This window comes from Scylla paramamosain, chromosome 14, assembly GCF_035594125.1.
Source record: "Scylla paramamosain isolate STU-SP2022 chromosome 14, ASM3559412v1, whole genome shotgun sequence".
Taxonomy (NCBI): Eukaryota; Metazoa; Arthropoda; class Malacostraca; order Decapoda; family Portunidae; genus Scylla; species Scylla paramamosain.
The window spans coordinates 18,277,423-18,292,422 of record NC_087164.1 but is presented as its reverse complement, the minus strand read 5'-3'; the positions used below and the strand labels follow the sequence as shown (position 1 = coordinate 18,292,422).

The following is a 15,000-nucleotide window of genomic DNA, read 5'->3' as shown; positions in this document are numbered from 1 at the left end:
ATCATTGCAAGAATCACACCCACCGCTAACATATCACAGCCATATTACAACTCCATTCCTCTCATTGAACAAATCTTGCGCGTCACGTGGGTCCGAAGACTAACCAGCTGCACAAACCCATTGAGGCGCGGCGAGAACCAGGCGGGCGAAGGGGCAGAAAGAACGTACGCCAGATCGAAGGCCGTGTTTGGCTTCCCCGCCCAGTGTTGGAAGATAGGCGGCATTGGAAGGCCATATCTGCTCTTCCTCAAGTCTCATTTTTCCCCCCAAACTAGCCTTCCAGATGGTTAGGCAAGCACCACCTGTCAATATGCCAATCGGCCGAGTTATCTCTACCGGGGATTTGGGGAGATAGAGGGAGAAAAACGAGGAGATAGGCAATGCCGCTGCCGACGCCAAGAATGTTTGTTAGCTGCTCGCCGAGGGTTAGGTGTGGATCGACGGGAGGAGGCAGCGAAAGAAGCGACCCTGTGGCGTCCTTGAGTGCCTGTACTCCACCCCTCACACTCCGCTATAGTACGAGTATGTCCTATTTACGGTCAATGTTTACTCCACGTGCTCCTCTGAATAACAATTGAGAACCTTGATGAAAATGTGGTCTTAAGGATGACGGGAAGATATGTGTGATTTTTTATTTTTTTTTTTTATAAATCCTCAACTTGTGAATGCAGGACACTAGTGAGGGAAGAGTTCGCGATGTAATATGAGGCTGTTTCCGGGTTTGCGAGCAAGAGAGAAGAGAGAGAGAGAGAGAGAGAGAGAGAGAGAGAGAGAGAGAGAGAGAGAGGAGAAGAGAGGAGATGAGAGAGAGAGAGAGAGAGAGAGAGAGAGAGAGAGAGAGAGAGAGAGAGAGAGAGAGAGTGTCTGAGTGCTTTTCTACGCTAATTCAATTAACGTAATAAATGCAAATTAATTCATGTGTGTCTGCATCTTGTTTTTCGGAAGCAGTTTGTAAGCAAGCGAAGGTCATAACGACACATGGGATTAGATGGAACTCAACATTAGACATCCTGGAGGGCATGGAAGAACTATTTATCTTTGTAACTTTAAATAAAAAAAAACGACGAGACAATACAATATATTCAACGTTATAAATCAACTGTCTTTCCCTTCACCATACTCATACATTGTTCTGCTGGCGAGTCGTCCATTGTGCTGGTGGTGGATGGCGTTGGAAACAAAACACTAATTGGTACTGGTTGTAAAAAGGAGGCTCGATGTGTTAATATAAGGCAGGCGACACGAGAAGGATTGACGCCCCGAGCACAAAAAAAACATTAAACAATATCCAGAATACAGACCAAACACATGAAAAGGATAATCAAACTCTGATGAAATATTTAAAACGATATTGAAGACTTGGAGAAATTATATATTTAACCAAAGATAATATAATATGTGATGATTACAAGCACTCACACCATCCGCCTACTTAAAACGATATTAAAGACTTGGAGAAATTATATACTTAACCAAAGTGAGTGTGTTTAAGTGGGCGGATGGTGTGAGTGCTTGTAATCATCACATATTACATTATATCTTTGGTTAAATATATAATTTCTCCAAGTCTTTCATGTCGTTTTAAATATTTCATCAGAGTTTGATCATCCTTTTCATGTGTTTGTGTTTGGTCTGTATTTTAGGTATTGTTTTAGGTTTTTGTGTTCCGGGGGCGTCAATCCTTTTCGGTGTCGTCTCCCTTACATTATCACATCGAATTTATATATTTAACCAAAAGGTATATTATATCTGGTGATTACAAGCACCCACACCATCCGCCTACTTAAAAACACTCACACCCCACCCACCCACCCACCCACCCACCCACGCACACACACACACACACACACACACACACACACACACACACACACACACACACACACACACACATACACAGGTTGCGTTAAACAATCAACTTCACACTCTCTCTCTCTCTCTCTCTCTCTCTCTCTCTCTCTCTCTCTCTCTCTCTCTCTCTCTCTCTCTCTTTCTCTCTCTCTCTCTCTCTCTCTCTCTCTCTCTCTCTCTCTCTCTCTCTCTCTCTCTCTCTCTCTCTCTAATCCCATTTCACGAACCTGAGAAAACATACTACAACACTTTCTCAACATACATAACATCTTGAGGTCACCGTAGACAATGGAGCGCCGAAAAAAAAGTGTAAAAAAGTTGATGAGACAAGGCAATGTCACACTTCCTTGATAACCCTTGTGGCAGCATATTTCCAGGAGGGGCCCTTCAGGGAGCATGAGACGTCTTGGCAAGGCCCGTCAGTGTGGGATAACGAACTGCCCGTAATGAACTCAGGAGGAGGCTCGAGGAGATGAAATTAATCTTGATGAGGAGCAGGAAGGAACAGTGGACTAATGAGACCTCACACCACAATGATCGCCCTCATTCTTCACGCTTCTTGTAAAGATTGTGATTAAAAATTGTGATTCATCTCCTCACTCTGTGCAAATTGTGTCAGTTATTACAGTCCTTCCTTTAAGAGTTAACATTTTGAATACTAGTTAACTTACTTGTTATTCTATACACACCTACGCCCAAACACACACACACACACACACACACACACACACACACACACACACACACACACACACACACACACTTAAAAGAAAATATAGCATAAATCAACATAAAAAAATAAAAAAAAAAAGCATACATAAACAAAAGTAATCCTATTTCAAACTTGACCCCTTTCACTGCTCGACAAAATTCTACATTATAACTTAGAGATTTTTTTTTATAGTTTCTTGAAATAGCTCTATGAGAAAAGACCTAAATCAACCTACTTTTTTTTCCCAGTGTGTTCATGGAATTATTTCTTGGTGTCCTGAATATTAATAACAAACGACCAAAACAGTAAAAAAGCTTATGTAACATCCTCTAAAACAATGGAAGATGAAAAAAGCACGCACACACATATATTCATGAATTGTAACTATCCTCTCTCCTCTAAAACAATAGAGGATAAAAAAAAAAAACACAGAACACATACACACACATGGGTTAACAACGATTTTTCTCTTTCCCTCTGCAGCCTCGCCGCCTGAGCTGGAGTACAAGTTTATCACCCAGACCCTCACGCCAGGGCCAAGTGTGTCTCTCAAGTGCATTGCGTCAGGCACCCCGACACCCACCATCTCCTGGGCTCTGGACGGCTTCCCGCTGCCTCAGAACGAACGGTGAGTACCCATGCATGTCTTCCCTTCATCGCTCTTACCGCAGAGACATAGGTGGGTTTCCGTAACAAGTGTCTTTGGTCTGTACTTTTAAACAGTCCCCCTCTTACACATGAAAAACACTCACATTCCAGGTTAAAATGTTTTTAGCGCTTATTCCGGATCTTACTCATATGTTGGGGTTCGTGCTATAAAACAGTGCCCCTCTTACTTGAAAGAAAAAATTACAGGAGAACCATTTTATCGCTTATTTCAAATCTTACATGAGTGTTCCTTGCCGACTGTGGGTGGACAGCGGAATGTTTAGTTGATATAATCTAACCTTAGTTAAACCTACTTAACGAAACACATGATTAGGCCTACATTTCTCCTTTATGTAACACTTTTTTAATATAAATTCTCTATACATACGGAAAAGAAACTATGAATAATTACCAAAACTAACAAAATGGAAGGGAACATGCTATATAATCTTACCAAACACTATCTTATTGACAAAACACATGATTAAAGCTAAACTACTTTATACTATCTTTGTCTCACATCATTCCTGACACATAAGAAACAAGACCATGAATAATGAACAAAAGCTAACAAGAGTAAGAACAACATGTGCATAGTGTCTTATTAAACTCTAATTTACTTAACAAAACACATGATTAACCCTAAATTCTTGTACCACCTTCTCTAACAACCAATTCTATAAAAAAACATAAGTAATGCAAGTCTATATATATAACACCAAGGATATTAGTTTAAAAAATCTATAGAGTAACCAATAACAAAGCCGTCTGAAGTACCCCTACCACCTCCTCCCCCTCCTCTCTCTCTCTCTCTCTCTCTCTCTCTCTCTCTCTCTCTCCTCTCTCTCTCTCTCTCTCTCTCTCTCTCTCTCTCTCTCTCTCTCTCCTTTCTCTTTCTTTTGGCGCCTCCCTGAATTCTTCCCTCCGTCATCACTACTCCTGCATTAACACAAAAGCAGAGCCCTCCGCCCACTCACACTTCCCCAGCCATCAAAGAAAACATAATGGAAGAACACAAAGGGAGCTGAGGCAGTGGTGAATAAGGGAGAGAAAGGGAGGGAGGAAGGAAAGGAGAAAGGAGGGAGCAGAGAGACAGACAGAGAGATTAGCTGACTGCATTCAAAGATATTTCAGTTGAGGTGAAACAGTGGTCATTAAAGTTTTTGAAGTGACAATGCAATGCTTTCTCTCTCTCTCTCTCTCTCTCTCTCTCTCTCCTCTCTCTCTCTCTCTCTCTCTCTCTCTCTCTCTCTCTCTCACACACACACACACACTCGTAATTTAAACTTCTTTCAGGTGCATCTTTCTTTTTCCAACCTCATCCGCACTCTGCTCTTTCATTCGATTCCTGTTCCTGTGCCAGTGCTGCTACGTAGATTTTCCATTTTCCGTCCCTTCTGCCTCCCCGCGTCCCTGCCATTACACCTAATTAGCGGCAGTAGACACAGGGAGTGCACAGGCCTGCATGGAGAACCCGCTGCCTCGTCGCCTCCACCGATACACACACGAGAATCCCATGTTTTTAGTTTGGGTACAGGGATTTAAAGTTAGTCTTTTAAGAAGTTGAGCGAATTGATCTTTGTTCTTGTCCTAGTACTGAATGATATCTGTACAATGCGTGTGTTCTGCTGGGAATGTATGTGTTTAGAATAGGAATATATACGAGTATCTATGCTTTGATTCAACTCCATGAACAGAGAATAAAAATTAATGCTGCAAGACGTTCAGTGAGTAAGTCCTGCTTCAATTAATCTTTGCACAGTGCTGAGTGACATCTGTATAATGTGTGTGATCTCTGAGAACGTATGTACGCTGATGTATTTTGACTAGAATTAGTTTTGCGTTCTGATTTAGCTTCATGAGTAAAGTCGACCTCTAGGAAGCAAGGTGGATTATATACTGTGCTGAAGTTTCCTATTTGTCTTAACTTGTGAATTAGAGGCTAAAGTTTTACAAGGAATGTAGGAAGTTTAATGGTTTCACAAGAGACTGATTGACTGATTGAGTGAGTGAGTGATTGAGAGGCCGACTGATTGGCTTTTCATGCACAACTGATGCAGGTGGTGGCAGAGCACTGTGGTTCACCTTTTGAATGATAATGATCCAGAAAAGGGAAATAGCCACTGAGTTTTATGACTATTAGGGAAATAATCGGTATACTATATTTTCGAATAACAGTCAAAATACACACACACACACACACACACACACACACACACACACACACACACACCGAATACAAGACACTAATATTATCCCCTTATTTCGGCTCTCATTACACTGGTTTCATTTACTTTACGAAACGAGTCTTAAAAGAAGGTTCGTTTAATTTTATGACCATCAGTAAACTCACACCAACTCTCCCACCACCTCTGCAGCACCAAGGCGGCGATAAAACAAAGAGTCATGTGTCGCAAAAATACGAGGAGTAAAAATGTTTGGAGGAGATAGTAGAAGGCGAGAGGATCGATCGAGTGACACTAGATAAGCGGCTACGTGACGGCCACATATGCTGCCACTCTTGTCGACGTAAATCTGAACAAAAAAAAAGTCGAGAAAAAAAATGCCATGTTTCGACGCCAGCAGGAAGTTGTCGACGAAATCTTTTTTTTTTTTTTTAAGGTGGGTATGCATCGAAAATACTAAGATTCACAATAACTGAAGCTTCGATTTACAAATTTAAAGAAAAGTGAATAACTTCCTGGTAATTTGCTAAACTTTGTCCGAATAGCTGTTCCATGGATGGTTTATTTATTTATTTATTTATATCTATATTTATTATTTTAGGGTTCCTATTTTTGTTCTTTCATTGTTGCTTGCTCACTGGTTGACTCACCTTGCATCTGTTACAAATTATTTATACTGAAGTTCCAGCAGGTTCAGAAATCTACAAAAAAAAAAAAAAGAGTTTGTGTGTGCTTGTGTGTGCTTACTTTTATGTACATATGTAAGCGGCCGTGTGTGTGTGTGTGTGTGTGTGTGTGTGTGTGTGTGTGTGTTTGCCTAGTCGTATCTACCTTGCTCTAGTTTACAGGGTCTGACTTATATGCGCGTGGTTGTCTCCGTATCTGTATTTGCTCAGTTTTTCTTTGAGAGAGAGAGAGAGAGAGAGAGAGAGAGAGAGAGAGAGAGAGAGAGAGAGAGAGAGAGAGAGAGAGAGAGAGAGAGAGAGATTTGCACTTTAATTTTCTATTCCACACATGCCAAAGACTTAAAGCAAAAAATGTTAAAATGATAACATTAATAATAACGTCCATGGTGGCTGTAATGGCATCTCTACTATAACATAATGGCATCTCTTCCCCACTAACTAGTTCGCATACCATTTTTTCCAGCTTGCAATCCCTCTCCCCAGCCATTACTTTTCCAATCAAGCCCCACCTCCCTCTCCCGCCTCGTCCCCGCAGCTCGCTCATTATTCTCATGCACGACTCCAGCGTCTCGTCCCTCGTCTTCACACAGCGAGGGAAATCTGAATCATCATCAAAAGGAGTGTTTCCCGCCCATCCCCGCTCGCTCGCTCACTCGTTCGCTCGCTTACACAAAACTTACACGCCCAGGAAGTTTGCCATACATCTAACTCGCCTGCTCCAAAATTTTCACTCAGCATTATTAGTATTCTTTTTTTCTCCCCCCGCAGTCTTGCTCTGATTCGTGTTAAAAATAACTTCTCGCTACTAAAATGTTATCAAAGAGGGTTGTCTTACTCTCTACTCCATCTCGCCTCTACCTAAGCACATTCATTAGAAGTGTATACTCTTACGTGTACTCATACCGTCATTATTCGTGTAAAAATAACTTCTCGTAACTAAAAAATTATTATCAGGACTGTTTTACTCTCTACTCTTCTATCCACACACAACCAGATGTAATATTCATACTCTCCTCACAAACAAAATTAGCTGTAAGATTACATTTGCCTTACTTATACTGTAGCTACTTACAAATAACTTAATTACTGTAGAAGACTGTCGTTAAATCAGCCTATCGTAAACCTAAAGATCATCTGGTATTCCGGTAACCCACTAATACACTCATCACAGTTCACGGGTACATTAACTCATTCGATATCATTAAAGACACACAAAATGGCCACTCATAACCCTCTTCTAATGGTCCTAAAATGACCATTAGATACCACAAGTAGCTATTAATTCCCTTTTATCTCCTCACGTTCATGGCTACATATATATCCCACGGCCCATAACTGCTGCGGTCTGGACACTGAGGGCCTGGTGGCAGCAGAGGCGAGGGTTGTACAATCACTTCCTTCAGATAATCCCTTTTTTTAAAACCAGTGGGGCGAAGAAGAGTTATTTTTATCCTTTATTTTTTTCCCGTGTAGAAGGACTCCAGCTGGGGCTAATCCAAGGACAGTGGGGAGCAGAATGTGCACCATGCTTGGTTGTTCTGAGAGCTGCGTTAGGGCGTCGTGAAAGTTGAGCAGGCAAAATCGATGTGTTTCAGTGGTGCTTTGATACTGCAGAAACCAATCACGATATGCAATGAATTTCCATCCATCCTCGCGTTCGTAATACTTCAGATGGTTAGTCACGGGCGGGGATGAAAGAACCGCGTAGACAGAAGAGGGTGGTGAAAGAGGAAGTAATTGCCTTTGCTGCTAAAAATGGTGGGTAAAAAAATCATGAATAGAATACGAGTTTGTTGAATACATGTAACTGTACTAAACGCCAAACCAGGGGCAGTATTTTCAAGCCTTTCCACGTCTTCTCTCGATTACATTTAACAAGTTGTAGTGCAATGGAAGTTATTGGGTTGTTCAAGGGTGCTTTCATGATTCTAGTGATAGTTCAACAAATATTCTGCACTATCAAAGGAAAAAAACATCCATGAAAACTCAAATAAACTCATATATATGGCCTTTGAATTGAGTTGTTATGAGAGCACAACTCCGAAATGCTTCCAAATATGGACCTAGGAGGGAACATGCATCACATAAGTTTGGCATGTAACACGTACATACATACATACAAACATACATACATACATATACACACATACACATATGCCAATAACATCAGCGGTAGGTCTAGGAGGATATTATTGCTTCATTATTCTTGCTGTTAAAGAGGAAGAACAAAAAGAAAAGCAGCAACAGCAGCAAAAACAACAACAACAACAACAACAACAAGAAAAACAAAAACAACAACAATAATAACAAATAAACAAAACTTTTAAATACAAAACAAGAAGAAAAATAAAGAAAAAAACGAAGATACGAAAGGAGGAAAAGAGGAAGAAAAGGAAAAAGAAGACGAAGAAACGTGTAATCTGATTCTTGGGCGAGTCGGGGCGGGCCAGCAGGATTACTGTCCCAACTGAGGAGTCGGTCCTACATCGACCAGCGGGGAGAAGGAGGGCGTGCAGTGAGGGAGGCAAGAATAGGGGAGCATGTTCTGAGTCCTCGTTACGCCAGTCAGAGGGAAAGGGGAAGGGGAAGGGGAAGGAAGAGGATCGGAGGGAAGCACAAAGAGGAGGGAATGTAAAAGGTGAAAAAAACAAAAAAACAAATGCAGGAAAGAAAAAGGATGATACTCGTATGTAAAGTCTATCTCTCTCTCTCTCTCTCTCTCTCTCTCTCTCTCTCTCTCTCTCTCTCTCTCTCTCTCTCTCTCTCTCTCTCTCTCAGGGGGTTATTTGGAGAATTAGAATAAAGAAAAAAATAGCGATTCAGAAAAAGGACACAAAAATGGGATGATTGGAAAGTCGAAAATACACACCCACACACAAAACACCCATCCACTCTCTCTCTCTCTCTCTCTCTCTCTCTCTCTCTCTCTCTCTCTCTCTCTCTCTCTCTCTCTCTCTCTCTCTCTCTCTCTCTCTCTCTCTCTCTCTCTCTCTCTCTCTCTCTCTCTGCAAGGAAATCAAAAAAAAAAAAAAAACGACTCAAAAAAAATGGAAAAAAAAAAGATTAGTTAAATAAAAATACCACGACTTTAATTGTGACTGACAAAGAGAAACTCAAATGGTAAAGACAAGGGGACATTAGGATCCCAGTAGTACACCAAAATAGACAGGATGGAAGTCCCGATAAAACCAAGTTATACAAGAGAAATCCGGTACTGAGTGACTGAAGGAAACCGCGCGATACAACGGTTATCTGAAGTCTTTTTAGTGATGTAGTTAAGAGATAAGAAGATTAAAGTTAAGGTAAAATGATAAAGAAAAAATAATGAATATGAAGTAACATCTGTAGTAATATACTAATGAATGAATAAAAATCATTATTGAAAGTGAAAGTTAAAATATTGCATGATTATATAGCGATAAGAAATGACGAAAATACATTGAGAACACATAAATGAATAAGGAAATTAATTTATAAACAGAATGATTATATATATATATATATATATATATATATATATATATATATATATATATATATATATATATATATATATATATATATCACACACACACACACACACACACACACAAATAGACAGATAGGAGAATGAAAAAGTTTAAAAACTAGAAGTATAAATAGAATCGAAAGTTTGAAGAAGGAATAAATAATAAAAAAAGTAAAATATTACCTATATACAGTACAGGTAAAGGTGAAACAGAAATTAAGTAAAAAGTAGATAAGTCTGGCTTAAAGAAAAGTTTCGTTTTCTGTTACAAAACGTTACAATCACTATTCTCTATGCGGTTGCCTCTCCTACAAAAATACATATATATTTCCTGACCCACCTTTTATTTTATTTCATTTAATTTTATTACTTATTTATTTATTTAGCCGCTCCAGGTCTAGAGGATGGGTGGTGATGGTGGTGATGGTGGTGGTGGTGGTGGTGGTGCTGGTACAGAAGAAAGGGGAGGAATGAGGGAAGAAAAGAGAAGGATATTCAAGCAATTTTCTTTGTTGTCGTGATATTTCCACCAAAAACCTTTATTCCACCCTCACCCATCACCACTCCTCCACATCCCCCAAGTCACGTGACCTCCCGCGCAATTACACTCACCCAATTTCCTCTTATTTTCTCCCCAACGCTATTTTCCTGCCAGTCACAACTTTTTATTTTCTTCCTTCTTTTTTTCGTATTTACCTCGATCATTTCCAATGCTCTCCTCTTTTCTTCCTTCTTTACGTAAAACTCTCAGGTTCGCAAGATTCCTAAAGTTACCGATTTTTTTTCTTAAGTAACCATATCCTATTTTTTTCTGTTTACTTTACTCTTTCTCTTCCCAACTTTTTATTTCTCTACCTAACTCATTCCCAACTTTTTTATTTCTCTACCTAACTCTTCCCTGTTTTTTTTTTCCTCTATTTTTTTTATACGCTCACCGACACAGAGCAATCTTTTCGTTCTGCATTCCCTTGTTTCATCTACATACATTCCCTCTTCCACCTTATTCCTTTCCTCTTATTCACATTCCTTCTCCTCCTCTTCTTTTTCTTCTTCTTCAACCTTCTCTTCCTCCTCCCGAATCTTATTGTCTTCCTTATTCTCCTTGTTCTTACTGCTCTTCTTGTTTTTGTTGTTTTCCCAGTTCTCCTCCTGCTCCTTCTCCCGCGTTCCCTCATAGCAATTCATTTTCTCCTCCTTGTTCTTCTTGCTCACGTCGTCGTCCTTGTCCCCCTCGCCCTCTTCGTCTTCCTCCTCTTCCTCGTCCTCGTCCTCCTCTTCCCCTTAACTGAATCTGCGATAATTTTGTGCGCTATGAATCAGGCCGAGGTGACGGCTCCATCAGGGCCCCGCTATTTATCGGGGTATCACTCATTCCTGCTTTCTTCCCCCCTATCGCTCATCCTCACCCCATTCCTGCCTTGCTCCGACCCTCCCCCCATCACCCTCCCTGACCCTCCCTCTCCCTCTCCCTCCTTTCCTTTGTCAGCGCAAATGATATTGGGAGAGCAAGTTATATATAAAGCGAGGTGTGGGAGGAGGGTGAGCCGACTACAGGGTTTTGGAACGATTATGAGTTAATGAAGTGTGCATCAGTGAGGGAGGGGGCAGTAGTGGTGGTGGTGGTGGTGGTGGTAGCGAAGACCCACGCCATGGTTCGAAGTATCGTTATTGTGTCGGAAATAAGTTGGAGGTGAGTTACGTGCAGACCAGCCATTACCGAGGGAGGCACAGGGGAGTCTACCTACTGGTGTGTGTGCGTGTGTGTGTGTGTGTGTGTGTGTGTGGCCAGTGCGTTGCTGTGCTGATGAACGGGTTGTGGTGGTGGTGGTGGTGGTGGCCGCGGCGGCAGTGGTAGTCAATGTGCTTGATGAAGGTGTGTAGAGGTGATGGTGGTGGTGATTTAATGGTCGTGATGGTGGTGGTAGTAGTGGTGGTGGAGGTGGGTGGATGAGAGAGAGAGAGAGAGAGAGAGAGAGAGAGAGAGAGAGAGAGAGAGAGAGAGAGAGAGAGAGAGAGAGAGAGAGAGAGAGAGAGAGAGAGAGAGATTGCTACACACACACACACACACACACACACGTAAAACATACCCATTTTTCTATGCACGATGTGTGTGTGTGTGTGTGTGTGTGTGTGTGTGTGTGTGTGTGTGTGTGTGTGTGTGTGTGTGTGTGTGTGTGTGTGTGTGTGTGTGTGTGTGTGTGTGTGTGTGTGTGTGTGTGTGTACGTTACCTCAAGTGGGAGTGAGAAAAAGAAATGCGGGACAAGAACAGAGGGTAAAAAAGTGAGCTAATTCCCCCTGGTAAGATGGAAGGGACAGATACGCGGAGGAACAAAGGAGGAAACACCTAAATGAGGAAACTGAAAAGGATTATGAGGCAATACAGAAAAAAAGTTCGCAGATAAATTTGATTACAGAGAGAAAACGAGAGAGAGAGAGAGAGAGAGAGAGAGAGAGAGAGAGAGAGAGAGAGAGAGAGAGAGAGAGAGAGAGAGAGAGAGAGAGAGAGAGAGAGAGAGCGGACACAGAAACCACATTCATACATATAGAGATACATATAAACAAAAATACAATATACAAAATGGAATTACAGAGAGGGAGAGAGAGAGAGAGAGAGAGAGAGAGAGAGAGAGAGAGAGAGAGAGAGAGAGAGAGAGAGAGAGAGAGACTGGTCCAACAGGGTGATGAAAATAAACTAACTTTAATGATCTCTCATATCAGTAATCTAACATATTAATCTTAATTACTTTATTTAATACCACCCTTCAGTGCATTACTGTTAAAATAATACATTTCACGTTAATGATATTCAATAAGTTTCTAGTTGCTGTTTTTTCTCTCTCTCTCTCTCTCTCTCTCTCTCTCTCTCTCTCTCTCTCTCTCTCTCTCTCTCATTTTATCTATCCGTATATTTGTATTTCATGCTAGTATGAGTGTCATTCTGTGTTCCCCGCCTGTCTATCTTTCTGCTTCCCTGCATGCCCGCCTGTCTAACTGTCTATTGGTCTGTAATTCTATCTATATTTCTTTTTATTTATATGTTTTTACGTTTATACGTCTATGAATGTTTTTTTTTTTTTGTGTGTGTGTGTTTGTCTGTGTTTGTCTGTCTGTCTGTCTGCCTACTTCCCTGTCTGTCTGCCTACTTGTCTGTCTGTATCTTCGACTCTCTCTCTCTCTCTCTCTCTCTCTCTCTCTCTCTCTCTCTCTCTCTCTCTCTCTCTCTCTCTCTCTCTCTCTCTCTCTCTACATAACCTTTAGTATCCCTTTATTTGACTTGGAGGGCTAGTAAATGGGCCTTCCTGTCTCTCTCTCTCTCTCTCTCTCTCTCTCTCTCTCTCTCTCTCTCTCTCTCTCTCTCTCTCTCTCTCTCTCTCTCTCTCTCTCTCTCTCATATTTACTTTACTCACAGTTCGCTACATTTTTGCATTTTATTTAGGTCTCTTATTTTTCTTTCACATGCACACACTCGTAAAACATTTTTTTTAATCCTTCCTTTCCATATTCTTTTAGTTTTCTCCCACCACCGCACTTACTCCACGTTTGTTATTTTCATCCCCCAGAGAGAGAGAGAGAGAGAGAGAGAGAGAGAGAGAGAGAGAGAGAGAGAGAGAGAGAGAGAGAGAGAGAGAGAGAGAGAGAGAGACTGTACAGAAATAGGACTGTGCAAAAGGGAAAGAAAAGAAAAATATTAGCAAGGGAGAAACTCAAGCAAAGTTGGAAATAAAAAAATAATCACGCCGGTAGGATGTGGGACGGCCAAAAGAGAGAACGGGAGGAGGAGAGTGAGAGAGGAGAGAGGAGAAAAGGAGGGACGGAGAGGGGAGGGATAATACGAACATGGATGAAAGGAGAATAAAGAGAAGGAGTGTTGATGAAGAGGAGGGGAAGGGAAAAAAAAAAGAGTAGGAACCGACCCTTATGGAAAAAAAAAGGGAGAAAAAGAAAAAGAGATAGGGATTGGCGTTAATATAAATGGAAATTGAGACACCACAGAGGTATGAAACAAAAAAAAATATATGAAAGGACTGATAAAGGGAGAAAAAAATATGATCGAGAAAATTGAATGACATGGAATAAAGAGAGTGTGGGGGAGACGAACAATTCCATAAGGACATTACTGTGGAAGGGAAGAAAAGAAAGGAGGGAGGGAATGAAGGAAGGAAGGAGTAAAGGAAAGAAGGGTGGGTTTTGTACTTCAATCAGATTCACGACCAAGATAACAAGGGGCGGCGGGACATCAATACAACATTTCTTCCTCGAGGAGATTTATATGTCTTGCACGTAGAGGGTGTTCATAAAGTCTTTCACCGACCTTTATTACACACGAGCCATGTTAAGTAAAGGCATGAGGTTTTCTGTAATTTCAAGCATAGTGACTCAAGTTTTCTTACATCACTCATAAGCATCAACATGTGATCCGTTTGCTGTTGTATGTCTAAAGGGAAAGTCTCCAGCCAAGTATTCTTCAACAAATCCTCAGTCACCGAGTTCATTTTGGGTTCATGGAAAAGATAAAGACAAAGAGACTATGAGGCAAAGATTATTATAAATTTAAGTACGGGGATTATGTTACTAATGAGTTTATATGTTTTAGTGTAAAGCAGAAGCTAAGTTTTAGTGTAAAGGTGATTATCACGCAAAGGCGATTATACATTTTTGTACAAAGGAGATTATAGGTTTGTGTATAAATGAGATCATAACTTTTTAGTACAAAAGGGGATTACATATTTTAGTATCTATGAGATTACAGATTTCACATCAAATGAGGTGATAAATTTAAGTGGAATGGAGGTTACAAATTCTTATACAAAGGAAATTTCAAAATTAGATAAGTATAAGAGAGATCATGGATTAAGATGATAACCTTCCGTAGAAATGAGACGGCAGGTGTTAGTGTAAGACCAGTATGAAGTAAGATGTAGAGTTTGGTGACCACTGGAGTGCCGTGTGAAGACGACGTGAAGCTAACATACAGCGAAAGGAAACACACACTGTAATACAATAATGTTCAAATGTAATGTAGAAAGAAAAGTTATTTAAATATTATTTCCTACTTCCGATCTACACTCCTGCATAATACGATGGGAACAACTCAAGAATCTGATACATTTAAAACCTATACATACATAGCTACAGTAGAACATTTCATAAGTAGTATAAGAGAATACACAGCAATCCATGAAAGAACACATTTATAACGAAAGCATCTGTTTATCCATCTACTGCTACTAATAAACTACCAGTAGGAGAAAAGAAAACAAACAGAGCTTATCAACGAGTTACAGGAATGAACGTGACCTAAGTGAACAATATGGGACGAAGGAAGAAGACGAAAGGAAGAAAACAAAGGATATCCCACAATCCATCCCTTTAAAGCAATGTTCTCCGCCAATACCTAAATGACAGAC

The 15,000-nt window shown here is 40.6% G+C and overlaps 1 protein-coding gene and 1 long non-coding RNA gene across 2 annotated transcripts in view; one reads left to right on the top strand and one right to left on the bottom strand.

Annotated features, from left to right (window-relative positions):
• LOC135107132 (cell adhesion molecule Dscam2-like) overlaps positions 1–15,000 on the top strand; it is a 282,482-nt gene that overhangs the window by 168,234 nt on the left and 99,248 nt on the right. The window contains exon 8 of the mRNA XM_064016842.1: positions 3,047–3,191. Within this exon, the coding sequence (XP_063872912.1) occupies positions 3,047–3,191 (145 nt within the window). The remainder of the gene's footprint in view (positions 1–3,046; positions 3,192–15,000) is intronic.
• Positions 9,694–15,000, bottom strand: part of LOC135106975 (uncharacterized) — a 58,801-nt gene continuing 53,494 nt past the window's right edge. The window contains exon 3 of the long non-coding RNA XR_010271523.1: positions 9,694–10,882. This is a non-coding gene — a long non-coding RNA (uncharacterized LOC135106975). The remainder of the gene's footprint in view (positions 10,883–15,000) is intronic.